Below are 26,922 nucleotides of genomic sequence, written 5' to 3' on the forward strand. Positions count from 1 at the left end.
CAGAGATTTCCAGAAGGCCCACGCATCGCCTAAGGATGCAAGCAATATTAATACACTCACGTTATTTATCGAGGTCACTGATGGGGCGAGCGTGAACCCCAAGGCCATCCCAGTCTTCAATTAGGGCGCTGAAGCTTTTCATGCGCTGGACAAGGTCGAGCTCGGTCGCCCCATCGGTGACATCGTCGCGCAGCTTCAGTCGTTTTTGGAATTCGGAGCGCCAAGTCTCCCCTAAGGTCGCCAGTGCGGTATTGTTGTCCTCCTGACTGGTGCCGTTGCCGATGCCGAGTTCTGCTTGAACACTTGTGACGCCACGGTCTCCGAGACCACAAGCCACGATGCGGTCCCACGGGTTAGTCTCCGAGGGGCCCGATACTGGCGTGCTGTAGTTGATGGCAACGCCAAGGCCTGTAACGTGACGGCGAAGATGGACGCCGAGGGCCGCAATCTTCCGCTCATCCCCTCCCGCATCTAACCCCCGAGCACCCCCAGACCGCACCCAGACGCCTGGGTTCTCCGTTGTGAACCCGGCGAGCCCCCACAGTCGCTCAAGAGTTGCGATCGTCGTCTTCTCGAGCAAGCAGGCGTAGTCACGCACGGACAGGTGTGCGTGCCAGGGGGAATGCAGATCGATAACGGGCCAAATGACGAGCTGACCGGGGCCATGGTACGTCGTCAGACCGCCACGAGGCGCATGGGTGATGTTTGGCAAGAAGAAGGCCGCTTTTCCGCGCCTGTCATTTCCACCATTATTCGCGATCCATTCCTCGCTCTCACTCGGGTTCGGCATAAATAGAGGTGATCGCAAACGAGCGACCTCGCTCTCGGATAACGGCTCCGTCTGTCGGCGGCCGAGAGTATACGTCGGCGTCGGTGTGAAGCAGAGGATACTCGGCGGTGGTGTTGGGCCGCGTGTCTTTAACGGCTGGGCCTTCCAGGCTAGGAATTCCTTTTGCAGCGCCGTCTGCATACGCGACGCGAAAGCGTAGCTAGGGAATTGGGGGAGGACGGCGCTTGGGTTGGACGGCAGGGTTAGGTATCGGAGGGTGGCCATTGGAGAAAGGGCGGTAGGATCTAGGATCGGATCAGGAATTGGCTGGGCCGCGAGGCATGGGGTCCCGCGTGATACCAAAGCTTCCTACACGTAAAAAAAAAAAACGATAATGTAGAATGCTAAGGCACGTGGATACGTGGATGGATTTCACCTAGCTCCCAAGTTCTCAGAGAACCTCGAAGTGAGACAAAGAGTGATGAGGCAACGGTCGGAGCTTTTCGGTGAATTTCGGTGAAGACGGCGTTAGCGGCAGGTTTTCGGTGATTAGTGGTTACCAAAATGGGTAAGTCATTTCTGACTCCTTGGATACGGTACCTGCCTCTGAGTAAGTGACCTAAATTAATTTGTACTGAATAAGTTCCGAGTCGTCGTCACACGAGATCGACTGTGCCATGAGGTTCCCCAACTTTTGCTGACATGCTAATAATACTAGCCTACCAATGGTGTGCCGAAGTTGCATTTCACCGTTGATAGTCCGGGGGGGCACGTATTGGCGATGGTGAGATCACGCTCTCGCCAGAGCAAGCTCTGCAATAACAACGACATCTCTTCTGTCCTGACATCGTACGGTACATCCAGTAAACGATGGGAAAGCCTTGGTTGAAAGACGGACATATCCCTCGTGAGAGGTGTCGGGTCCTACCATTGGCGGCCAAAAGCAATAAAATCATCTCGTCTCACGCAGGTTCTAGCCGTTGGAAACAATAAAGCATGGCATCAGCCGCAACGCGACGCGACGCAATGCCGGGTACTTTTCTCCAAATCCTGCTGGGTGGCGTTTGACACGGCAATGATCGGAGCCGGGAAACATCGTCACCGGCATCACCGCTTGCCCTCGTCGCATGTGGAAGCGAGCACATGACCAAGTCCAGCCACACGTATGTGCCTACATGTGACTGACGAGAACTGTTTTCTCACCGCCTTAGCCCAAAGCAGCATCCCGCGCCGTCGGATTTTCGTGAATTATCGGTGAGATTCTGCTTGGTTGGTACGTGTAGCCACCCCAAGCGAGTAAGCTGCATGGGGGCGATTCTGGGACCGAAGCGAACCTTCTTTCGAGCCGTCATCTTCCACCCTCCCGTTTAGGGAGTCGGTGGAAACACAAAGTTCCTTCCCAATGCCGGACGGTCCAGAGGCGTGGTTGTTCTGCCGGTCCCATGACCACGGTACCTCCTTTCGTGTTACCCCCCTTTCCCCCCTTGCCTCTTACTCAGCTGTTTGACCTCACCTCTTGCCGGAGCGTTCGGTACAACAGGCTCCGCCGTGTACTCATCCCGTATGGTGCAGTAGCGGATATAACTGGTAGCGCTTTCTTATCAGTGGTGGCAAGATGATGGTTCGAGAACTAACAGGTTGTTTCATTCGCGAATCGTAAGATTCATTCTTGCTTCTTTCTAACCTGATTCCTCGCAAACAACTTCCCAGCTTCTGGATCGCCGACCTCAGCTGTAGATGAAAGTGCAACTGCCGCTTATGCCCGTCTCAACGGTGGCGATGTCCTCTTGCTCTCATCTTCAATCGGCCCGGGAACTTTTGTTCGGTATTCTCACCAGAAAGAGTAGTCCCGGGAGGATACGGCGAATATCGCACGAGAAGTCAATACCAAGTACCGGTACTTTTCTGCTATTGAGAAAGTCTAACGATGTACCTCTACAACGTGAGACATTTCGGCTTGGGCGGGTCAATCAAGCGCCAACAAAAGCAATGCTAACAGGTAATTGAGGGTAACTCGTGTTGATATTCAGAGGCCTTATTTGCCAATAGCACAGCAGTTGGATGCGAGCCAGATAGCTGAAGACCCATGTCTTCATCATCAGCGTACGAATTGGAGCACTCTAAAAAAAATATTGTAATGCCCTCATCAATCAGATCACGCATATCATTCGCTTCGCCTAAGGATTAGAATATTACATATCGTTATGCATGAAATCGAGAAGCTAGTGTTACGACTACCGGCATCTAGAATAAAGCAGCGGTGAAGTCGCCCCTTTGGAGGGGATGTAGGCTCTTGCGATCATGCCCATACGTGACGATACGAGGTGAAGACCGGGGCAACCAATTATGATTGTTACTATCAAGGGTATTCACGGATTTTCATTATTTGAAGCCTCTGTCCGCTCACGAGCTAAGTAATTCGCGCTCATTGGCAGGTCATCACCGCCACACTGACGATGATATGATCTAGGCACCAGGGGCTGTCGTACAAGTGACAGGGTCCACGCTTATGCTTACATGAATTGAGGAACATATGATTGAGATGTTATACCGTATTACACGGTATAGAAGCGCTGTGGCAATCGACAAAATGAACGCCTCCGATTCCACAGATGAAATACCCAGACCGCCAAGTTCGGCCCCAGCTACACCTAGCCGAACGTTCTCAAGCTACGTTGCTCATCTTTACATTTAAAATCGATATGATTTGGGCATCTGGTCACAAGACTGAATCGCCTTGTACACTGTAACGTGATATTTTCAATTATTCTCTCAGTCATTCGGGGCGCCATCCCATGTCAATATAGGTACGGAAAGCATGCCCAGCATACCTATCGCCCCCAACGTAGAAGGAACAGTAGAGGCCGGCCCCCGAATCATATCAGCGTCAAACTCAGTTTCAAGAAGCATCTGGTAGACAGGCGTTTAAAGGAAGTTGATATCACGTGCAATGGACAATGCTCGCAATTCCAATAGCTCGGGACGATCCCCCTCTGCTGACTCATCGCGGCGGTTGCGGGGATCCCACTTGTTTGCCTCGTGTTTCTAGCCACCAGTGTTCCGTTCTCTACCATGGATCAAAATTCACCTTCTAACTCATCGTAACTTAGCTTCACGATTGATTACTGCCTGTTTATTCTGTTTATTTGGGCATTACCACCTATGTACAATACCCTGCTCACTAATAAATAGGCATACTAGTGTTTGTGAAAACGACACGATTGCCTAAGAAAGAATAACCCCGCCAGGGTTGTCGGGGTCCCTCGGGTATAAACACACCTCGTTATTGGAACACGTAGGATCGGAAATGGGCTTATACTGAACATTGGAATTCACTAATGGAATCAGCGTTGCGACCGGTTTGTCGCCCTCCAAGGAACACACGATAGCTTCGTCGACATTTTTCTCAGGTCTCTGGTGGGTGCACGAAAAGGGGAGGTATCCATTCCATGTGGCATTGAATAAGATGCTGCAAATGTTTTGTTAGTGGAAAATATTAAGAATGGTAGTGTTTGAGAAGGAAAGGGAGCGGCCTACGGGTGCTGAGGATCCTTATCTTCGCAATACCAACTCTGATTGAGCTCTAAGTACTGTCTGGCGAGGTCGAGACGCAGAGTCCAGCCCAAATCATTTAGAAAATTTCTTTTGTAGGGAGCAAAAGTTTGAATAGGGTTGAATGATTCAAAGTACGGGCTCATCGCGTAGCTGCCGGTGAACACATCGATCGAACCGCCACCAGGCCGACGAATCAGCGCCGAGTTGTCCAGGCGGAACTTCACATCCGTCGACGTCTGATTTGGATGGTTATCCCCACCGGTGAACCGGGTCCGCGTGACGAAGTCGCTCAGCACTATCTCAACCGGCTGGCTCAGAGATGTCACCGTGCAGCTGTAGACATCAGGGTAAGGCTCTGGGTCCGGGTTATTGAAAGCATTTCGCGGTAGCTCGATCTGCTGTAATAGCGATGCGTCGATGATCGAAAAGGAAGGTCTATGATTTGTTAGATTGCACCACCGAACATCATACTCCGGCTTGCAATGTGCTGGAGGTGTAATGGGACTTGCGACCCCGTAGCAAATAACCTCATCCTGGGTGATGTTCATCCAACCACATTGAGATCCACTGAGATGCGTCTCGCCTTGAGCAACAAACTTCATCCTTAGATTGCGGGCAACCCGTCAGTTATGTAACCACTCATCTCTTCACGTCTCAATGGCTTTGACTCACGGTGTGGCTTCCTGTGTATCGTCACAATACCATGTCTGATTCAGAGCCAGCTTATTTGTTGTCGAATCAAATTGCACCCAGGTCTCGAGGGAGTATTTGGGAAAAGTATGTCGTGCGGTAGGCTCGAAACAGGGAAACCACTGCCCGTTAGCCCAATCACCTGGGCCTGAGTTCTGGAATACGCATGTCGCTATGTGATTGTTGGCCTCGTTTAGAATCTCAACAGCAAGTGAGCGCTCTTCATAGGCACCATTATTGATGTAGTGATGGTCATCGTCGGGATTCGCTGTGAACCATAAGTGATAGTAAAATATTTTTTGCGCTATGAACCTGGAGAACTGGAGTGATCTTTGCGTGCATCCTGGCACAGACTTATCAGGGGGAGGCGGAATCGGTGCAGGGGCCAAATACCGAACTGGTTCATGTATGGTCCCTTCGAACTTGGTTCGGCTAGACGTACACTGGAGGAACATATCTTGATGAGTTTCTGCCTCGAGTGCATAGGTATATCGAGAAAGGTTGCACCTACTTCTGTACCCGAGCTGTTCACGCTGGGGCAAACATATGGTAAAAAGCCCCCAGCTGAGATATCAAATTTGGTTCTAACATTTCCGTTAGCTGGACCAATGTTCTTTTGAGAAAAACCTAAGGGGAGCAATTTCGTACTCGCGCTTTCCCTCGGGGTCACCACATATGAACCTTTGCTTGAAGTCAATTTCATGCTCTCCCCACCAGAAATCCACGTCATAGAACTCAGTCTGACTCTGAAATGGATCACCCTCGTCTTGATCTTGATCTTCATTTATACAGTAGGTGTTGATGAGACGGGTAGGATATCGGTCGTCTTGTTCAGCAGTTGGGACACAGAAAGCCCGGACTCCGGTGACGACACTCGTCAAAGTAAAGTTGAGTGAATTGCTTGTTGCTTCTTTGTTCGTAGGCGGCGGTACGAAATGGAAGTCTTCTACGATAATGTCTGGGTTAGAGAAAGCATTCGCTGTGCAGTCCTTAGTACGACCGGGACGGGCTGGTGGTGCTGTCGCCTCGTGCCCGGAGGTTGGATGAGGGATGAGCCGCGTATCGTTATATGGAGTGCGCCATTTGGGCTCTATTACTATAGGCAACCCGGTGGTAGCATTGCATGGGTCTCGTTGTTCCTCTTTTGGATCTCTACTCGGGACACAATCTGTCTGAACCATTGTTTGTCCATATGCCTCGTAGATATAGCTAGAATCCGGTCATCAGACCAAAGTACCAAATGTTTTTGTCTGTTTCGGCACAGAAGAAAGAGAAACAAATGACTTACGGGTAAGCACCAGGGCTTTCTCTATCACATATCCAAATCTGTGATAGGGTGATAATACTCGCAAGCCCATTGTTCATGTTGGTGTCGTTATCGCGTTGCAACACGCCAAAACGAGTAGTGTATGGGTCAATGTTACTACCTTCCACATGACATCGTCCAGACGCCGTGCGTTCTAGCTTGCAAATCATGGTATATCCGTTCTTGGTATCTCGAGCGGTAACATTCATATCATATTCGGGAAATTTGATATATCCTGGATAATATATTTCGAATTCAATGTTGGTGATCTCGTAGACCGGAGGCAAAAAGTCTTCTCCAAAATCACATGGGTTTGGAATGGATGCCACTCGCGAATTGGGTGTACTACTGGTTACCGAAAGAGTCGGCTGCGCCATGATCTTTGGAACAAGGTTGGGCCACGCGCTCACAGGCGGCAAACCGATGTCATTGAGTATGGACCTGCACGCCCACGTTATTATTTAGGCCAACACAGGGGAATGAAAGCGCCCCATACTGAGTCTTATTTTCGCAGGATGCCGTCGTGGCCCATAGGGCTAACAGGAAAGAGAGATATGCCATTGCCATCATGATCATCTCTACCACACCTGGCCGAGAACGCCTAGGTCTTCACATAAGGTGGCGCGGTTACACAGCTAAAGGCAACATAATACAGGACATTCATTATATGTATTACAGTTGCGAGGGCATCTCATGCCAGCATCGGAACGCTCACTCATATATATCTGCACGCCGTCAATTAGCCAATACAAACAAGTGCGCCTGCCATATCCTCAACGGTTATACTTTCAGATGAGTCGTCAGGTTCGCTCTTGTCATAAGTCCCAACGCTTGGAGTAGCCGGATTTATCCATAGTGTACCCATTGTGGCTGTTGGGGTCGGGATTCTCGACCAGCACCAGAGAATCGGTCGCTAGAGCTCCATGTGCCTTGATATCCATTTATTCTTCTGAATTGTGAATTTGTAAAGCTGGATATGCATTGGTGCACTCGGTCGTAGCAATATTTGAGGCCGTTTATAACTTCAGAGCACGATGCCAGCTTTAAAAAGTAAAATACGACATAATAATATTAATGCCAGTGCCAAGGATGTATAGATACCACCAACAAACGGCCAACATGTGTTAGTGCCGCTATGCCACTTACTCGCATAGAGTCAGAAGAAACGGAGTTGATGCAAATTAGGAGTGGTATACAATCGTCGATTAAGACATACAAGGCAGAGCAAAACAGCCGATGACAGAGCAGCTGGCCTTGAATTTAATTGTCTGTAGCTCGTGGCATGGGATATTGTCACGGGGAAAACGACGCCGTTGACGCATAAGGAATTAATGGTCTTGAGACAGCGAATATCCCACTACTCCGTAACAGATGTGCGTTAAACCCTACCTGGACTCATTTACGGTTAAAACCGAAAACGTACCAACCTGCGGAGGACCTAGTGTGTCACGACCAAACCGTCACTGAGAACATAGCAGGGTACTCAAAAATAGCCCATTCCAGCATATGTCTAATATCCCCATTGTGCGTCATTTGTTGGCTACACTGGGATCAACCCTCAAGTGGTATATTCTTGAAGAATCCACAACAGTTCGTTTTATTTTTTGCGATACATCTCCACGCCATGGTACGCACGATCCAAGCCAGCCTGAGTAAGTCTCATACTAGCTTTTGTAGTAAAGGGATCCCTGATCATGTATCACTACTTGGATTCTGCACATAGTTTTGTATAATCGATATAGTGCGTGGCGCTTGTGAACATAATCTGTAGCCATCGGTAACAGCAAGTTATAGAATGAGAAGAACATAATAGCTTAGTGAGTCTTAAGGGGAAAAGCAAGAACTATCTATAGTGTGCCAGCAAAGGCCATGTGACGAAGTTATCGAGATATAAGCACGACTACGACTTTTTGTAAGATCTATATGTATAAGAATCTACAAACCTTCCTGGACTTTTCCCGAAATCTCACCAAGGAAGATGAAAAACGTGGGTTTAGTTATCACCAGGTTTAAGACAGAAATAAGCTACATGATGGCTTGCTTAAAATCAACTTATAATCAGCACTTAAACGCTAACAGCTTCTATTTAAAACCCCCTTTAAAGTCTTTTTTTAAGATTTTTTCAAAGTTTATACTTACTTGATGAAAATGCCTCTTGTTTTGATGGCACAGGTTCTGAGTGGTGTTGATGAAGGAATAACTTTCACCATGCGGATGGTGTTGGGATTTCGTCGCCATACCTTTACCTAGCTCTTCCTCACCTCCTACTCTTGCTTTACATATTGTCAGGTCTCTGATAAATGAATTCATTAGTGTATTCATGGACCATCTATGGCGGTTACAATACAATGTCGCTTATATGCGGCGCAGACTAAGCCGTACGTAGGAGCAATAGCCGACGCATATTCGAAACGGATATTGCGTTTTAGACTTTCATTACGTACTTAACAGGCAATAAGGGACATCGGTTTCATCGCTTGATACAAAGGCGGACCCGCAGATTCATGAGATAGAAGGCATGACGGGATCTTAATAAATCCGGTCCGTAGACCTACAAATTATGCGAACAAGGATGAACAAGTAGTGGTTTGGATGGAAACGAGAGAACTTCGTCTTGAATGGAGCATTCTAGATACTCTCTAGTATAACTCAATGGTCTGGCTATAAATGATGGTCCTTGGTGATGCCGCTAAAATGAAACTAGCTACCGTTGACGATAATTCTAGATCATGGCCTAACGGGATAGCCCGAGCACGTGTTAGAGAGCCTCGAGAAGATAAGGAGTTCTTGAGGCGCACCAAACTAGTTGCCCCTAAGGTAGTCTAGAGCTGGCTGGATTGTACCGTAGCTCAGGTTAAGGGGGGCCAGCCGTTGACTTTTGAAGAATGCTGGTACGTCTATGTGATATGAATGAATTTCTATTTTATAGCACGTGGACACTACTATTATATAACATGAGCAACTCAAATGGCCGGAGTCCTTAGCTACGTGACATGTATGCAGTCTACCCATGGTAGCATTCTGTCCTGGTGGGTTCAGACTCCAAGCTGTGCATTAGATCCTTCTGTTTCTCTTCGAGGACCGCTCGCTTCCTTGATGTCAAACCTGCTGAAGGCTCCAATAGCAAAGCAGCACCAACTTCGAATGCATACTTACCAAACTCAGCAGCGGGTAAAGTAGTGAAGCTTTCAGCAGGTTTTTCTTCTTCCCCTTTCTTTTTCTCCTCGCTCTTTCTTCATAAATCTATTCCTTTTTTAGAAGGAGAATACAGAGGCCAGCGAGATGTAGCGCGCTATGCGGCAATGCGCGCATCCGTTGTCGCCGACCTTGGCCTGAAGCTGATACTCGAAGAGGCGGCGGCGGCGGCGGACGAAGAGCAGGGAGGGTAATTAGTCAAGTAATTGCTAGTCAGATCAATCAACCAGTTCATCACCGCCTCCTCTGTGTGTCTGCATCCTCGGTGGTGGCGGCGCAGTACATGTAGAGAGAGAGAGAGAGAAAGTGTGTATGTAAGAGACGAAACAGCATCGCCGTCCTACGACCTGCTACAGTCGCTTTAATGCAATGCTGCGCAGCACGCATGTACATGTGGTGCACACTGGCTTAGCTACATATGTACACGACGATGGGCGATCGCCAGGACTTTTTGCTGTTTGCGGGTTCGCTAATTGACACGTCACCCGCTCAAAATTTTCTGATTTGTTTGCAGGTAAAGGGCACACACAGATGGGTTTCGGCCTCACGGCCAATGTGCTGTTGCTGTGAGATTATCAAGAAACCGGTAGGTATTTCCGACCGTGGCTTGAAACCCCGCACCCCAAAAGCCAACCACCCCTCTCTACACTATGAATGGAGACTATTCCTATGGCGGCGTGTGTTTACTAAAGCTGAATTTGACGCGTGCATCGTTAGCAGCAGCCGGGATCTCCCTGGAGCGATCCGTGTTGCAGAGGGTTGCAAAGGGGTCCAGGGGGGTCTGGCTGTCAATATCTGACTTACCCCATCATGGGAGATCATGGGATCTGAGTGTAATTGCACGTCAAACCCGTTTTCTTTGTGCAACGTCAAACCAGAGCCGAGGGAGGGTGGACGAAGGTCAATGTACTGCAACTTGATGAGCAGGATTAGCGGTCGGGCGATCTCTGTCCAACCTGTCCACCTGGTAAATTATTGTCCGGGCTGGGGCGGGAAAGATTAAGTTTACATAGTATCTCGATAGTACACACTACAGCACTTTCGGCTTGCAGACACAGACAGGGATCGCACAGATACCTATCTCACAAGTAGGTTGCTGACGGTGCATGTAAAAACCCGCACTACCTTTCTTGGTAACCGACAGCAGTTCCCATTGGTTCCAGCGAACGGCTCTGTGGGTTCGGCGGAATGCCTACCTGGTAATGGGAATGGGAATACGGGGAACACGAGCTGCCTGGGCTGGTTTACAGATAAGCAAATGCTTCTCAATAAAATTGCCCACAGAGAAACCGAGCAAGTGGTGTAATGTATGGTCCCAGCATATCGAGGGGAAAGAGAAGAGTTTCTACTCTGTGACCCATGACTATTCGAATAACATGGGCTGCGTACTAGTTCCCTCCACATATTCACACAAACGAGTCCGCTACCATGTCAGCTTACGTGTAGAAGTCATATCTAAGGATAGCTCTTGGAGCTATGGCCACTGCTATTGCTAGCCCGTCAGCCACAAAAGAAATACCTATATCGCTTATCAATGAATACATGTGAAGAATGGTCGTTCTAGTATTCTGGCCCGGGCGGTAGGGTCGCCTTGACCTAGAGGCTAGAGGCGGCCTTATCAGCCTCAGCTCGTCTGTGAGTTCTCTCGCATTGTTGAACTTGTGGGGTATTAGATTGCATACATGTAGGTAGTTTGAGAGCTAACTGTTGTGAGGGATCTATAATCGCTGAAGCGGCTGCTAAACAGTCAAGACATCACCTCGCCGGCTCGAGCGAGTACTTCAAGTATGACCGAAGCTTGTATGATTAGCCTGAAGGGGCTCTGCCCCTATTCCAAGCTTCTCGCAAACTAGCGATTTCATCAAATGGTGAGGGGCCACATCGATAAAGTGAACCGGGGAAGAGGATGCACGGTCCCATGAACCCGGGAGACTGGGTGTAAGAGCAGCCCCATCCACGATAAGTAAAGCTGGAGGGGAAGCAGGACCCGGGTCGGCAATCAGGACTTGTTTGGCAGGTAGGTAGTTTAGCAAACAGGTCTAGTCTTGTTTCGATTGACTCCTTCCCCTGGAGTCTCAGCGTCATGTTCGTGAGCCTGAGATGTGTGGCAGGGCAGGGTAGGAGGCTGCGGGAGGAGGCATCTATCGGTGTATGGTGAGTAAGGTGGTTCAAAGCGTACACAAAGGTTAGACACATGGAATTGATCGATTCACCCCCTCCAACCCAATTCTCCCCTCGGATTACGCATTGTCCCTCTGACGTTTCTTCGAGATCTCAGGCTCTGCTGAGCTGAACAAACTCGGCAAGTATGACTGAGACAGGAGATCTAATAGATCGATCCAAGAACTAATGCATGACCTAGTGTCAAGAGCGGATCGTCTGAACAATATGTAGATGTATTCCCAGCTCTGCGGTTGAAAAGAATAGTGTGGGCTTAGCTACTTGATCGGGCCAGTCCTTGCGCTGGGTAGTGGTGGAGCGAGGACGAAACTTACCTCAGCTCAAACTTCTACCCTGACCCTTGAATATCTCTTGCAGGTTGCCTGCTTGTAGCACTTCTTAATGATATGGGGTAACAGAGGGCCTAAACCAACGGGGAAGCCACAGCACGCCGAGGGTCTATGTAGGTTGTATCTGCTCAATGTTGAATGATACCTAATGAACATCGAATATCTGAAACTGAAGGTGTCGAAGCGGGCTGCTACAGTTTTATCCCATAATCTTCGGTGCTATTGTGAACCGGAATAACTGAGCGCTTGGGTGTCGATTGCATAAATGCGATTACATTATGGAAACCTCGGTGCATAAACTCATATGAGACGGGATTGTCTGGCCGCCATTGTAGGCACCCATTGACTCTGTGTGATATTACATAGCTCTGATAATATGGTTACCAAAGCTTTAGCAGCTCGCCACGAGTCATTAGTCTTGATCTGGGTGTAGCTGATTATTAGTAACCACGATAAGGTTTCGTTTCGAGAATTCAACTATTACAGGCTCACAGCTCAAGAGCTAATACAAACCACGCGGGTTTGTTCAACGATCGTCCGTGACGTTGTACTAGTATGGAGAGCAATTGCAAGCGAAGTCATGGGTTCCGTCATGGAGTTACATGGTAAATGAACGACCCTGCGAGCTTTGAGGAAAAAGAAATCCCGCCAAAGCTTGACCAGAGTGCTGCGGTCGCCCCACGACAACCTACCTAGTTTTCTTCTGACAGGCGAAGCTGGGGTCACATCGAAGCTCAACCACGTCGGTTGGGGGGTAACTGAAGAAAAAAGATCTTGGTTCGAAAAGGTCGCTCAATTTCCATGGCCAATGAGACCTTTCCCGCTATATCCTGACGATGTGTTGGCGTGCTTGGCGGTGGGCTGTCTGCGGACGCATGCCTCAGGCCTTGGCGGTTTTCTTGGTCTTGGGAAGGCAACTCTTGCAGGCTAATTAATCCTTGCAGACGATGGCGGCCGGGGCTACCGGAGGCATTGTTTAAAACCGGGTAGGCAGGTGGCTGATCTAGAACCGTATCCAAGCTCTCCTAGGTCAAGCTAATGTCGATAGAGGCCGGGGTAACAGGGTGAACGGACCCTGCTAGCCTATCGCATTTCCGGGATAACCGATGGACGGCCGATGGACAGTACCGGCAGCAGATGGTATGCAGCAGCTGGTTTCATCCCTTCCGATTATGGCGAAAATACCCGCCGGTCAACACCGCGACAACAGCATGAGCAAACAACCGAGTCAAACAAGATGCCAACATCAAGGCGTATAGGCCAGAAACAAACTGCTGCACTACTGGCTTGCTATGGGCTACGCCGAACCTTGGGAACCTACACTATTAGGAAACTAAGCTGATAGACACTAATGTAATGATCCTGCAGGGGCAGACTTCATGTGTCCTCACACAGTCTAGTATCCACGCTCGGACCTGTGGTTCTCAAATAGGTAGTCAGGAATATTGGACCTAGATCCTTGGTAAATTGCCTAGCTACCAGTAGTGTATTCGATGTGTCTCGGGATATGTTTCGAGTGTTGTGTGGTCCTAGCTCGCAAGACTACTAATAGGCAGAGGGTATGCCGACCCGCATGCCCTCGTCTCTCTGTTTCATCCACCGATGTTAGTAGCATACAAGGCAGACTAATCATAGCAACCCCTTTACCCAGTCACCGCCAGCGAGGTGGACGTGATGACCGCTGACAAGTATCAGGCAGCGGCCTTGAGCCACTGCCACAAGGCCACCGTCTTGGGCAATATAATCGCCATTCATATGCTCGAGTACATCACGGCCGCCTCGAGCCACCATGACGGCCTTCACGAGCTGGCCCATGATTTTCTCGACGTTTGCCGGATCATGTGGTCTATAGAAGCAGGCTTGGTAGAGTATACGCGGACTGGCCAATCGTTGCCAGTAGAGATGACACAGGAGCTCGATCGCAAGTTCAACACCGCCCATGTCGATTTCCAGGGCGTCGATCATTGGCTCAGTCGCTCCCTGAGCGAGGAACGCGGGGGTCCGGGGAAGAAGCTATCAAGGGGCTGGCGGAGAATTTTCTCGGGGAATGAGATACCAAAGATGAGACAGGCTCTCGGCAAGACGCGAGAGTCCTTAAGGATGAGCGCACTCATGTTCCAGTGGTCCATCGGGGAGGCCAAAATCGACGAGTCCCTTGGTATTGGATACACTGCTCTCTCTGCAGCTCTAGATCGACTTGAGAAAGGAAGCTCGAGCAAAGGGAGCATATCGAAACCTAGTCCAGGCATGGACGCTTCATATACGAGTCACAGCCATGATCAAAGCCAGGTCGTCGAAATTGCTTTGGATGATCATATATCTCCAACCCACACACTTACGCTGCCACGCGCGAATACGGTTCGGTCGTCGACATCTGGCCCGCCAATGCAGTTCTCACTTCGGGATGATCACCCACACCGAGTTCCAGATTTGCCAACGGAGCCAAACTGGAATGGCTTGGGCCAGCTCGACTTGTCTAATGGAGCACGCAGACGAACGCCTTCACATCATACAGACACGGTTTCGACGCGCAGCGCCCACAGTCGAACGACACCCCCTTCGGACCCGCCAGAGGACCTCAGATCTGGCGGACTGGCCGAACTTGAACAATTGGGCTTGTCGGATCATGAGTATATCAGCGACATGAAGCCAACTAAGGTCATTCGCCTACCCGTGAACCCTTCGAAGATGCCACGCTGGGTGCCTCGAAACTCTATAGGCGCTGATACCCCCTCATTGAAACTCAACCTTATAACCGCAATTCGAGATCGAAACAGCAAGGCGGTCGAGCAGCTGCTCGATCGCGGGGTCCCCGCAAATGTTGGCCCAGACTATCATGCCCTGAACGAGGCCATTCGTCAACATGATCTCGAAATTGTGCGCTTGTTGATGCTATTTGGCGCAGATCCTAATTTAGCAGGACACTCAGGCGCATCGCCACTCATCGCAACTGTCGAGGAAGGCTTCTTGGACGCTGCCTCTCTTCTCCTCAAGTATGGAGCTGACTCCAATCTCCCCCCAGCGATTGATCACGACTCACCCTTTGCCCTCGCTGTCATAAAGGGTGACACCCACTTTATACGTCTCTTCTTGATGTACGGCGCAGACACAAACCAGATAACGGCCGACGGCGAGACAGTTCTGACGAAAATCATCGGCGCCAAATGCAATAGATCTCTAGTCGACATGATTCTTAACTACGGTGCCGATGCCGATGGCAAGAGCAAGGAGGGCGAGACAGCGCTATTTAGGGCGATAACTGCTGGCCGCGTGGACATCGTCGTATCACTTCTTGACCATCATGCGAATCCGAATCTACCGGGACCGAAGCATATGCTCTGGCCGGCCGCATATCAGCCGAAGTGCCTCCAGGTATTACTTAACCGCGGGGCAGACCACAAGAAGACACCGGGTATTATGGAGCTCGCTACGTCTATCAACAAGATTGACTCAGTGAGTGTTCTGCTTAACGCAGGTGTTGATCCCAACTCCAAGAAGGACGGGGTCTACACGCCATTATGCTCTGCGATTCGCGACAATCGCGCAGACATATTCCACCTTCTCCTCGCCAACGGCGGCGACCCCAACGTCCCGGCCTCCGAGTACCCCTGCTTCAAATGTGTGACCCATAATCGATTACAGTTCTTACCGCACCTCGTAGCGGCGGGTGGCAATCTTAATGCACCCAAAGGCATCGCGGAGACGGCGGTACAGTTTGATAATAGTAAGTCAATCAAACACACGACTACCTATTATACGCAATAGAGACATAGGCTAACAATTTCACAGTGGAAGCACTACTATGGCTTTTGGATAATGGAGTATCGCCAAACGATCAGGCACCTGACACAAGGGCAACGCCTCTAACAACAGCAATTGGCCTGAATAAACCTGATTTCGTCGAGGTCCTCTTGGCACGAGGGGCGAACCCCAACATCCGTGGCCAAGATTGGCCCGTCTGCATGGCCGTTAAATACCCAGTCATCCTGAAGCGTTTGTTACCTGCCCTTGCACAGCCCCGCGCATTCAAGGGTGTTGTGGAAATGGCTGTATCAGCGAATAAACTAGAGTCAGTCAAGTTATTACTAGCGGCGGGTGTCAACGTTGAAGACCGCAACGGCGGTGTGTTCAGTCCTTTGACGACAGCAATTCGCGAGCGTCACAAGGATATTGTAGCCTACCTTCTAGATGAAGCCGGTGCGGACCCGAACTCTCCTGGCGAGCATCTCCCTATCGTCAAAGCGCTACGTCGCTACGAACCCCCCGACACGGAGATCATCGAGATGTTATTACGAAAAGGCGCGGACCCGAACAAGGTGTACCGTGGCCACAGCGCCATCATCCAGGCGGTCGAGATGGGCGACCCCTTCATCCTACGCCTACTGATCGAGAAATGGGGCGTCGACCTAGACGCCATAGACGACACCGGACGCACGCCGATTGAAATAGCGGAGATGCGCGGGTGGGAGGAAGGAAAGGATATCTTAATCAGGGGCAAGAAGGCCGTGTGACTATCTACAAGACCGGCATGGGCGGGCCCAGTGAAGGAAGTATTAGAGATCAAGGACGGGTTCTGGACCATCCAGGAACCACTCCACGTCTGAGAAGTATATGAGTTTCTCCTGGCGAGATTTCGTTGATACCTACTTGCTTTAGCTACTTACTACTCCACTGCTCCCTATTTTCCTATGTTATTAATGATCGGGGGCAAAATGGGGGGATGGTCGATTACGATAGCTTACGCGCACACAACGCACCGCCTTCTTTCCTATGTCACGAACTAGCGCTGTCATTTTACTACTACTCTTTATGATTCAACAATATGTTTATTCCCCTCTTTGTAAATACAAAGTTACGATACCTTTTAAATACCATCTTCCTTCTCAAAAGGGTTCGTCGATGAGATAATCGTGAAACGGCCGTTGCCCGTAAGCCTCGGAGCGGCTCGCTAATTGCGTGCCGGATCGCGATCCTTAGCTCTCACTTTGTTGCCTGCCTGCTTGTTGCGGAAAAGCTACCTCGACACGGATGAAGGAAGGATTCTTGGCTTGGCCTAGCTTGGCGGACATCAACCCAACCAAAGTTAGGGGCAATCAAACGCTCACTCAGACACCACACTACTGACGAAGTAGGTATACTCAGTACATACTGCAGCGTAGCCTTAGAATTGGAACAGGGATCATGCCTGCAGTCGAGATGTTGATCGAGTCTATGCGCTGCAGACGCTATGACGGTCGGGATTTGACAGGGCGCAGGGCTTGGGGGCCATTTTTCCGATCGTGGGGTCGCGGGGACGTCTTTCATATGACCATATCGTGCGGAATTAGTGCAGAGGCAAGTGGATGGTGATGTGGCGGCGAAGGTATCATGATATCTATACTACTATAGACTGCATCGCCTGTTAATATCAGGGATCGGGTAGCCAGCTGCGGGGAGAGACGCCGACAGAGATCGACAGGTTACTGATGATCGAGGAAGAGGACGGCATATTGCTATCTAGGGTAATTGCCCAATGCAAGAAGAGCATTAGGCGCGAAAAATACAACTACGGTATGCGCACACCCTTAGTATATGCACGCTTAGATACCCGGATCCTAGCATGCTCCGTGCGGCATTGCAACGTCAGTTGGTTCCCAGGTGCTAATCAGCGAGCATTGCAAAGCTGAGAAAGCACTGGGAATCAATCCAGGGTTCGAGGCCCATTCAAATTCGAAGGCGAGGACGCAGCCGAGAAAATCGGATCCGATGATACCTGGTGGTTCATGTGGCTATGGGGCACTCACCCGTGTTTCTGCTTCATATAGATGGCTCTCAGGTTACGTTGTCGATGTTTCGGCTGCAGACTGCCCATCTCCAAATCAAGGAGTTTATAAGATGGTGTCGAGTGAGAACCGTTCAATGGACGAAGTGTAGTCAAATAGAAAAATCATATCAAGAATGAACCCGGGATTTGGAGCATATCATACCTGAAATCAGGACAGGCTGTCTGTATGAAAACCTGTCTGTCCGAGGCCCTAAGCCTGATATTGCGGCGTGTGGGAGCATTCAGCAAAAGCCCCGGCGAGGCGAGACCACCTATAGGCTGTCGTCTAACACTTCTCTTGTGCTGATCGCCCTCCTAGAGTCCCGGGTGGGAGAGGAACCCGAAAACAGAAATCCAGTGGAATGCGGGAGATGGCACAATAGCTTCTTTTCATACGTTTCAGGAACCCTGCCAGGGTTTGCAGCATACCTGACAGTATCAGACTTATGTGGGAGCTCAGACAGACAAACACGTGACTAACCATACCTCTTGTCTACCTAATTTGTAGTCATTGTGGATTAGTCGCAATGAGTGGACATTTCTATGTTACAGATCTGTGTGATTGGAAGCCATTAAGTCCATGTAGAAGTATTTGCCCAACCGGCAATACTTGCCCCAAATCCTTCAAACAAGCTAAGTCCCTATAGACTTTTCAGCCTCCTATTGAGCGATATAAATAGTACACTATAAAACATGCCGGTCTAAAGGAGCCGATGGAAAGTGACACGGCCGGAGCCGGCAATTGGAGATGCCGATCGACGACAAGCCAATGAATTTCATGACCTATTTACCCAAGAAGCTAGAGCCATTAGGACTTCATAGATTTATGAACTAACGCTAGAGTTTCCCTATCACAAATGTTTGCAATATAATAGCCAATGGCGTAAGGACACTGGTTTAAAATTCACTACTGGAACTACCAGAATTTGTCGCGGGGGAGCTCGTCAGGGCAAGTGGAATCGACTGGCTGCCACTCACGACGAACACGGTCCCACTTTGCCAAAGTCGAGTCGAAAGGGTCATATTCGGGCGATTTGAATGGCCAGTTCTTTGCCCAAAGGGTAAGGTGGCTTGTTGGGGTCGCTGAACGTTCAGCGATAAGTTCCTGTCGCTGGGATTCAAGATCTCTGGTACACCGCTCGATTTCCAAATACCAAGGTTTTGAAACGGTTGCCCCCTCTTCTTTTATGTATATTAGCATCTTGTGCACGAGAGCCAGATACTTCATCTGCGTGACTGAAGGGTCTGGTCTAACGACAGCTGAACCAGCATCCAGAGGATCTAATTCAAACGGATTATAGAGAACATTCGCCTCGCGCTTGTGGTCAGCAGCATCGTGGATGCCATAATTCACGGACTCTATTTTCTCAGGCACATTCCACCATTTATTATGCTTCCGTTCGGCTTCACAGTCCATGCCTGGCTTGAAAGTGACGTATCGAGCGTCTTGAAGCCGGGTAATACTAGGGACCGAATACTCCGTTTCCCTAACGGGCATCGCAGCATACATGAGTAGCCCTGATAGAACGCAAATCTGTCAGTGGGACAAAGTGCCGTCATTTATATGTTTGTAGGTCTCGATGTGGGCTATGTGTACATACTAATGGCGAAGTATATCCAATTTTTGCGAATTTCGCTAGGGTGCGGCATAGATGCGAAAAAATTGTCCCTGTTCTCCCAGGGCATGGCCAACCGCGCTCTATCGGCGGCTTGGCAGCACGCGATTTCATCCCTGCTTTGAAAACCTGCGACGAATATAGCCAGGAAATCCCAATTAGACCCCCACTATCACAGGTTTTGATTAGCACGAGTATGCCCTCATGTAAAAGGTAGGTCAAGGGCCCTTACGGGTGAGCAGATCCAATGTCTCAATGATTCCGTGAACCAACCCTTGCGGTACATGAATTCCTCATATACCGAATTCTGCCAATACCCCGCTATCGCACTCTCAAACCGATCCCAGTATTTTTCTTGCGTCTTGTCCAGTTGCCAATTCTTAAACAGGTCACATGACCAGACTGAAATAAGCCAGGCTAGTTAGCTAGGTAATTAACAATTCTACAGTTTGGATGAATATTCTCGACAGAGTCATCAGAGCAAAATCTAGGTTTAGGAATCGAAGGGTTGGGGTGGTATATCTGATCACTTACATCTCTTATCACTTTTCTTTGGTAGGTAAGGATTGTCCCAGAACTCAGCTGAAAATAATTTTGAGATAAACAAGGGAGGGAATGGCTTGGCTGTCGATGGAATGTCGGTTTGCCAAATAGGGTCGTGAGGGTTTTTCTGCCCTCCCGTTGAGTTCCTTGGCCAGTTGTATAACACGGAAGCCAGAGGCACGCAAGAAAGCGCTGTATCAGTATCACGTCAGCCGAAAAGCATGATGCCCCGAAGGTTAGGATGCAAATACTTACGAACTGGGTTATACCTGCCGCCAAATATTCGACGCTCCATTGCCTCACCCATTTCGGCTATCGGATCGAAGTCCATGAACTAATAAGAGAATAGGGGCTTTAGTACCTGATAAAACGCAAATCACACGACTATATGCCACAAAGAAGTATAACAACCTACAGGCTCAGGATGCTTACAATCCAGCCCTTCTTCATGATACCGGTGAGTTATAATGGCATGCATAATCTCGTGTATCATCTAATAAGGCGTTTAGCAGGTTACCGTGCGTTCCGCGGGGCACCAAGCTGTTTCATACCAGGGCCGCTATTTCGAACTGTAGCATAAATCTTTCCGCCAGTGTAATATCTTCAGTGACGAGAAATTTTATGGTTGTTGTGTTCAAGGCAGTGAGAGTGGTATGGTTATACCGTGCCTGCGCTTTCGTTGTGAAGCCCAAAGCGTTAACAGTGGGCGAGAAAGACCAAGTGTGTCTCCTCAGTATGTTTTCCACTATCACGCCGTCGTTAAAATAGAGTCATATTTTACACATCCAAGGGCAGGGGAAGGGAAGAGAAAGCTGATTCCAGATATCACCTACACCTGTCTTCCTATTCAAAATAGAAGGTTAGTATGCGATCTATGTAATCATGCGTGTCGAAAGCTCCGCAGCTCAGAAACATGAAATCTCCATGCTGAAGAAACTGCTCACTCGAAGCCACCATCAAAGCACAATAAGTATATGATCACGTCTACTAACCATCGCAACTATCCTCCTTTTGCCTGAAAGGTCGTGAATTGGACTCTTCTCAGGCGGACTTTGGCTCATGGCAGCTATTTTGTATTCCATCTCTTGCGTGAGGAGCACAGAAGCGCCCTCGAAGGGGCTTCTAACGGGCATATACTTAACCGAATCCCAGGGCACAATCCTTCCAAACAACATTGCCTCAAACCTAACAAATATGACATTTAGATGACGGCTTTTCCAAACTTTTGTGGCTCTATGTGCTGGCTACTTACCCACTGTGGTGATCTTCTATTAGTGCTCTTATAAGTCGGTCAGTTAATTCGAGAGAGCCTAGCAGGTTTTGCCAAATGGGTGGGTTGTCCACACTCCATGGCCCGTTGGACAGCCCGTCCTTGAACGGTCCACCTGAAATTGAGTGGAGGTCGTACCAGCGGTGTTTCTGGAGGAAGTCGTACCATGCGTCCTGATTGACCGAGAATCTCCTCAAGCCAAATGCTTCAAAGAACTCATTAGGGTCGTCTGCCGATCGGTGGCCACCTGAATATATCCCAAATTGATTTGAAGCGTACTATAGGGCTTAGAATTAGGACGGACTCTCTTGAGTGTGTGTTATGTGGGCCTAAAGGGATCCTGGAATACAAGAATGCCTGGAAATTAAGGCTTCGAATTCTGAGATTAACTTAACACACAAGGTAACGATTCAGTGAAGCTAGTTTCGTCGTTTGCCCCTTCGAAAAGAGCCTTCCCTGCAAATGTACACTCTGGAAGAACCTGTGATATTCAGCACCGGTACGGGGCTTGTCGTGTGGGTCAAATATAGGAGTAGGATCGCAATAGAATTTGGGGTGTTTTGACGGATATTGGATAGCTATCCCCGAATGTGTGGTGCCTTTCGAGAAAGAATTTAGCATTCATCTTATATTACTTAAGCAAGATCTCGCTTAAATGGTGTCTAGAAAAGTGTGCCGCCTGGAATCTCCGTGTGAATATAGGGTGGAATTTATTGCGATATATATCGAAGAAAATAGCCATTACCATCATTGTCGGTTAGAAGTACGTGTCGCTGCGGCGCACCACCCCCTACCCCCTTGAATCGCTCCGCCCACTGCAAGATAAGTGTTAATATATTTCTTCAGATTTAGATCGAGGGAATCCACGATAAATGGAAACATCCCATCACGGGATACATGATGCGTGGTATATGCTTAAGGAAATAAGGGAATCCGAGCGGGTCACGTACTGGTGAGTATCGTCCAGTCATCTTTGGACTACTTCGCCTCGAGGGCAGTCTGTTGTATTGCGATTAGGCAGGTTAGACACAACTAAGTCATAACATCGGTATAACATGAAATGAATATCGCCTCTGATGCCAGCAGCGAGGTCAATCAGGGACAGTTATGTCTCACAAAAAAAGTATGAACTATACCTAGGTAGCTTTGTTGGTGTAAATAGACAGTATCAATAGGACAACAAGGGCTGTAGTGCTTTGTTCTGCATGCGTCGAGTTGAAGGTAAGGAACAAAGGCTTGATCTACCCTGATATCACTTTCAAGCAAAACTCTCGAAGCTCTCGTCGTATTAATATTCCAACACTCAAATGTGGCTTCATTATCCAAGATGAGTGTGCGATGCCAATTGAGCATTCAGAGCTGAGGTGATCTCGAATCCGTCGCAGTTGTAGATAATCAATACATACTTTATTTCACCGATGGAAATAATCAAAATCGGACCTAAAGCATCGTATTGACGTGCTAACAATGCTATATGGAGAATTATAAGACAACAACAGATTTCGATCAATTTTTGGTATTCGAGATCAAACAACATCTGATTGACCTCGAGACAATATGATCGCTCTTTGTCTCGCTGCTACGCTGCATGTTGGCAAATCGAAGGGCCGGATGCATTGTGTAGCGTTCATTTTGAAAATTTAGGGAGGCAGCTTCGTGGTCTCTGTGGTGAAGGTTTGATTATGCTATTAATGCCCCCGCTGAGAGTTACCTATGTGTTTTTGTAGATTCATATATTGCCACGCCGCGAGCGAAGCTGGATTAGCTGCCGCCATTCACGGCCGCACTGTTCTCATCTGATGCTAAAACCCAGTCGCGGACACCGCCTTTCCAATCGCTTGTTCGTATATCTTTGATATGTACGAGTATCACGCGCACTTCCTCACCCGCGATGAAGCATTCGCGGCCGCCGTCTTCCACAGGACTTTGTGGTTGTCTGTTGAAGGACAACACGCCCTCTGAATCAAATGTATTGTTCTCTAAATGCTGTTCCCGGTAGTACTTTTCCTCATCAGAGCCGGGAGTAACTAGACGAGCGGTGCCATTTATGGTGGCACTGATACTTGACATGGCACTCGTGTTCATGTTGAAAAGCATAGACGCGAGGCTAGATCGGTGTTCGGGCCCAGGCGAGCCGCCGGAGGCTCGGCGACCTTGAGTCGGTGGGCGGTGAGATACCCCTAGCACATGGCGTCAGTAAGGAGTCGCTAGGCCGTTGTTGGCTTCTAAGGATAGGAGCGTTATACAGTCGTGGACTAGGAGGGACACGTTTGGATTGACGAGCAGGTTGTTGGTCTTTTTGGACGAGGGGTTTGTGGTCATGACGATGGCTGGAACGGTGGAATACGGCGACGATGGGAGATAGGTGTAGTTCATCAGAGAGACGTGAGGCTGATTATCGACACACGTGGCGAGGTGAAGCTATGGACGAGAACAAGGCTGGTTAGCGAAGGGGTAGGCAGTGAATTGACCAGTGACGAGCAAGTCCCGGGGGCTTGGTCTTACGAATCGAGCATTTTCAAGACATTGCACGACGTCAAGCGGCAGCTCGCTGACAGTCTGCTTATGCGTGTCGCCGGCAGAGGCCTCGTAATTGAGCGACACCTGTTCCATAGCTGGTGAGCGTGGTCAGGTTGTATGGATGTCTTATGATATAGGCAAGTCAGTATCTTTGATGGTTTTGCTGGTTTTACTGGTCTCGTCATGGAGGTTTGGAGGGGTACCCTTCACTAAGTACAATGGGCTACAGTGGGGAGGGTAACCTGGTCCAGCGGGTACCAGGCGCCGAACAAGGGTATTTAGGTACCTGTCTAGCATGGTGACGACAGCGATGGCACGCCAGGATGCTGCTTCATGTACCTAAGTAGCCGCGCGACTGCCCGCAATCTAGATCCTGGGGAATTCAAGTGTGGGGAGCCCCGGCGCTGCGGCTTCAGCCGGCCTCACTCGTCGCTTAGTCGCGGCATCTTGATTTACACCATCGCTCATCACCGAGGAATGCAGCAGCTGACCTTCAACAATCTTTCAATGACCTTGGTCCTTCTACCACCTCGTTGCGTACTCAATTTAAGACTATAGCCTACTCAAACCAAATTGGTGCATTGACCTTGCCAAATAACTGTCTTCCCGAGCGTGTCACCATCCATTATGCGGTCAATTAAACCTCGACATCTTCGTCGACGGGCATTCCCCCGCCATATCACCACGACCGTCACGGCTCAACCCCAGATTACGCCCATCACCTCTCTTTTGATAGCAAATCGCGGAGAGATTGCTCTGCGCATCAACAAGACAGCAAACCGTCTGGGCATTCGGACTACCACACTATATACCGACCCTGATGCCTCATCACAGCACGCTGCCTGCTCACCACATTCTATAGGCCTCGGCGCCGCCAATGGCTATTTGGACGGCGAGCGGATAGTGAGACTAGCAAAGAAACACGGGATCCAAGCATTGCATCCGGGCTACGGTTTCCTGTCCGAAAACTCCGTCTTTGCGAGAAGATGCGAGGAAGAGGGCATTGTCTTCGTTGGCCCGCCCGCCCAGGCCATGGCCGACATGGGAGACAAGGCGCGAAGCAAAGAGATCATGAACAAGGCCGGGGTGCCCTGCGTTCCCGGTTACCACGGGTCAGACCAGGGAGAGATGGAATTACTGAATCACGCCAAGAATATCAAGTTCCCCGTTTTGTTGAAGAGCGTCAAGGGTGGCGGCGGGAAGGGTATGCGTATTGTGATGGAAGAGGGAGAGTTTATCCAGCAATTGAAAAGCGCCCGGGCGGAGGCTAAAGCCTCATTCGGTGAAGGTGGTGAGGTTATGTTGGTGGAGAAGTATATCATACGACCAAGACATGTAGAAGTACAAGTCTTCGCTGACAAACATGGCAATTGCGTGGCGCTCGGTGAAAGAGATTGCAGTGTCCAGAGGAGGCATCAGAAGATTTTGGAAGAATCACCGGCCCCGAACCTCGACGACGTCACGAGACTTGACCTATGGGAAAAGGCTCGAACCGCGGCACTGGCCGTGGGCTACGTTGGGGCCGGAACAGTCGAGTTCATTCTTGACAAGGATTCCGGCGAGTTCTATTTCATGGAGATGAACACTCGTCTCCAGGTCGAGCACCCAGTGAGCGAAATGGTCACAGGGACTGACTTAGTAGAATGGCAATTCCGAGTTGCTGCTGGCGAGAAGCTTCCCTTGACCCAAAAAGAAATAATGGGGAGAATACAAAAGCGCGGCGCAGCGATCGAGGCTAGGATATACGCTGAGAATCCTGAAAGGGGATTCTTACCAGATTCGGGAAAGCTTGTCCACCTGACTACACCCAAGACTGATGATGATGTTCGGATAGATGCAGGCTTCGTCGAAGGTGACACGGTTACGGAAGCCTACGATGGGATGATTGCGAAGTTGATTGTCCGCGGCGACGATCGGGAGACAGCGATCCGGAAGATGGAGCTCGCTTTGCGGAATTACGAAGTCGTTGGCTTGAGCACCAATATAGAATTCTTGAAACGCCTATGCAAGTCTCCTGCCTTCGTTGAAGGTGACGTGGAGACTGGTTTCATTGAGAAGTGGAAGGCAGAGCTTTTCGACCCCGTGGCAGTCAATCCCGAAGTTTATGTGCAAGCTGCACTGGGTATCCTAGCAATGAGTCCCGCAGCAATCGAGTTACCACATGGAGGGTCTCTTGGGTTCGGCCACAATAATGTGGAGAGAACCTTTTTCTTTAAATCCTTAGACGCGCTGAGTGAGACAGAAGGAGAAATGGTGGAAGTTAGCATAACCCAGAAAGACAACCAGCTTTTTGATGCCAAGATTACCCGCAAAGGTAAGGAGGCACAATTCATTGCGGATATCGTATCCTCTCCAACTTCAGTTACCGGCAAGACGACACTATCAACTTTATTTCCAGACACCAGGATCGACACGACTGTTGTGCAAGATGCGAATAACGACAACAAGATTACCGTTTTCCAGTATGGCAGAAAGACTGAATTATCTCTCGTATCACCGACATGGTACGAGAAGGCGCTTGGCTTAAAAGAGGCCACCGCATCAGTAGCAGCACCAATGCCGTGCAAGATCCTGAAGAATGAGGTGAAGGAGGGCGATCGAGTGGTTAAGGGTGCTCCTCTTGTCGTGTAAGCATATTTCGTCGACATGCTAGAATGATCGCTGACAATGGCTAGAATCGAGTCTATGAAGATGGAGACCGTTATTCGATCCCCGCAGGACGGCGTCATCAAACGGTTGGCTCATAAAGAGGGCGTAAGTATCTCCGAATCCGGGTAATGAATACAACTGATGTTTGTTAAGGATAAATGCAAGGCTGGAACGGTACTTGTCGTCTTCGAAGAGGATGGTACCGCTGATTAAAGGCCAAACTGTTATCAAAATCGTGGAATAAAGTTTTAGCCATGTTCAAGGCAAGTTGGGTGAATTGCCCTTGTATATCAGTTTGATGTGGAAAGGCGCAATGAGAGGCCAGGCAGAGCCCTCCTCCTTGCGCGGGGTGAACACAACTCGGTTCAAGCCCACAGTGCCTAATACGTATTGTACCTAAATTATCACAGCATCTTGATGATCCCGAATTATTAACGAATAAAAGACCATGTAGACAAAGCTGAGACTCTATGTTTTCTTTCGCTTCTGATTGCTA

General features: G+C 49.3%; 6 protein-coding genes across 6 annotated transcripts; 2 read left to right on the forward strand and 4 right to left on the reverse strand.

Annotated features, from left to right (window-relative positions):
• On the reverse strand, positions 1–1,339 carry F5B22DRAFT_36460 (uncharacterized protein). Its single transcript, XM_047971101.1, has one exon. It carries the CDS (start codon positions 1,052–1,054, stop codon positions 62–64), a length of 993 nt encoding a protein of 330 aa, XP_047833073.1. The 5' UTR covers positions 1,055–1,339; the 3' UTR covers positions 1–61.
• A 2,390-nt stretch (positions 1,340–3,729) lies between these two features.
• Positions 3,730–7,186, reverse strand: F5B22DRAFT_36429 (uncharacterized protein). Its single transcript, XM_047971100.1, has 7 exons — positions 6,817–7,186; positions 6,303–6,761; positions 5,663–6,223; positions 5,526–5,598; positions 4,997–5,457; positions 4,307–4,927; positions 3,730–4,238 (listed from the first exon to the last, which is right to left on the reverse strand). The coding sequence occupies exons 1-7, from the start codon at positions 6,894–6,896 to the stop codon at positions 3,995–3,997; spliced, it is 2,499 nt and encodes an 832-aa protein (XP_047833074.1). The 5' UTR covers positions 6,897–7,186; the 3' UTR covers positions 3,730–3,994.
• A 6,347-nt stretch (positions 7,187–13,533) lies between these two features.
• Positions 13,534–16,771, forward strand: F5B22DRAFT_36630 (ankyrin repeat-containing domain protein). Its single transcript, XM_047971111.1, has 2 exons — positions 13,534–15,749; positions 15,815–16,771. The coding sequence occupies exons 1-2, from the start codon at positions 13,700–13,702 to the stop codon at positions 16,534–16,536; spliced, it is 2,772 nt and encodes a 923-aa protein (XP_047833075.1). The 5' UTR covers positions 13,534–13,699; the 3' UTR covers positions 16,537–16,771.
• A 1,973-nt stretch (positions 16,772–18,744) lies between these two features.
• Positions 18,745–22,228, reverse strand: F5B22DRAFT_644300 (uncharacterized protein; the record flags this gene model as incomplete). Its single annotated transcript, XM_047978405.1, has 13 exons — positions 18,745–19,346; positions 19,430–19,613; positions 19,677–19,846; positions 19,979–20,179; positions 20,243–20,321; positions 20,403–20,480; positions 20,539–20,732; positions 20,821–20,830; positions 20,980–21,172; positions 21,240–21,535; positions 21,657–21,856; positions 22,003–22,072; positions 22,208–22,228. The coding sequence occupies 13 exons, from the start codon at positions 22,226–22,228 to the stop codon at positions 18,745–18,747; spliced, it is 2,298 nt and encodes a 765-aa protein (XP_047833076.1).
• A 678-nt stretch (positions 22,229–22,906) lies between these two features.
• Positions 22,907–24,058, reverse strand: F5B22DRAFT_36532 (pyridoxamine 5'-phosphate oxidase). Its single transcript, XM_047971102.1, has 3 exons — positions 23,763–24,058; positions 23,504–23,678; positions 22,907–23,437 (listed from the first exon to the last, which is right to left on the reverse strand). The coding sequence occupies exons 1-3, from the start codon at positions 23,868–23,870 to the stop codon at positions 23,019–23,021; spliced, it is 702 nt and encodes a 233-aa protein (XP_047833077.1). The 5' UTR covers positions 23,871–24,058; the 3' UTR covers positions 22,907–23,018.
• A 94-nt stretch (positions 24,059–24,152) lies between these two features.
• On the forward strand, positions 24,153–26,893 carry F5B22DRAFT_597466 (carbamoyl-phosphate synthase subunit L). Its single transcript, XM_047974301.1, has 3 exons — positions 24,153–26,404; positions 26,453–26,531; positions 26,580–26,893. The coding sequence occupies exons 1-3, from the start codon at positions 24,405–24,407 to the stop codon at positions 26,637–26,639; spliced, it is 2,139 nt and encodes a 712-aa protein (XP_047833078.1). The 5' UTR covers positions 24,153–24,404; the 3' UTR covers positions 26,640–26,893.
• The last annotated feature ends 29 nt before the right edge of the window (positions 26,894–26,922 follow it).

Source organism: Xylaria bambusicola (genome assembly GCF_022495145.1).
Source record: "Xylaria bambusicola strain CBS 139988 unplaced genomic scaffold F5B22scaffold_10, whole genome shotgun sequence".
Lineage (NCBI taxonomy): Eukaryota > Fungi > Ascomycota > Sordariomycetes > Xylariales > Xylariaceae > Xylaria > Xylaria bambusicola.

Bases quoted from the DNA above. Each gene is read 5' to 3' on its own strand.
- F5B22DRAFT_36460 (XM_047971101.1), bottom strand. From the start codon at position 1,054: ATGGCCACCCTCCGATACCTAACCCTGCCGTCCAACCCAAGCGCCGTC.
- F5B22DRAFT_36429 (XM_047971100.1), bottom strand. From the start codon at position 6,896: ATGATCATGATGGCAATGGCATATCTCTCTTTCCTGTTAGCCCTATGG. The intron at 6,762-6,816 runs GTATGGGGCGCT...GTGGGCGTGCAG, and splicing joins TCCTGCGAAAATAAGACTCA to GTCCATACTCAATGACATCG. The intron at 4,928-4,996 runs GTGAGTCAAAGC...CCGCAATCTAAG, and splicing joins GATACACAGGAAGCCACACC to GATGAAGTTTGTTGCTCAAG.
- F5B22DRAFT_36630 (XM_047971111.1), top strand. From the start codon at position 13,700: ATGACCGCTGACAAGTATCAGGCAGCGGCCTTGAGCCACTGCCACAAG. The intron at 15,750-15,814 runs GTAAGTCAATCA...ACAATTTCACAG, and splicing joins GGCGGTACAGTTTGATAATA to TGGAAGCACTACTATGGCTT.
- F5B22DRAFT_36532 (XM_047971102.1), bottom strand. From the start codon at position 23,870: ATGGAACAGGTGTCGCTCAATTACGAGGCCTCTGCCGGCGACACGCAT. The intron at 23,679-23,762 runs GTAAGACCAAGC...TCTCGTCCATAG, and splicing joins GTCTTGAAAATGCTCGATTC to CTTCACCTCGCCACGTGTGT. The intron at 23,438-23,503 runs GTATAACGCTCC...GCCATGTGCTAG, and splicing joins GTCCCTCCTAGTCCACGACT to GGGTATCTCACCGCCCACCG.
- F5B22DRAFT_597466 (XM_047974301.1), top strand. From the start codon at position 24,405: ATGCGGTCAATTAAACCTCGACATCTTCGTCGACGGGCATTCCCCCGC. The intron at 26,405-26,452 runs GTAAGCATATTT...GACAATGGCTAG, and splicing joins AAGGGTGCTCCTCTTGTCGT to AATCGAGTCTATGAAGATGG. The intron at 26,532-26,579 runs GTAAGTATCTCC...ATGTTTGTTAAG, and splicing joins GGTTGGCTCATAAAGAGGGC to GATAAATGCAAGGCTGGAAC.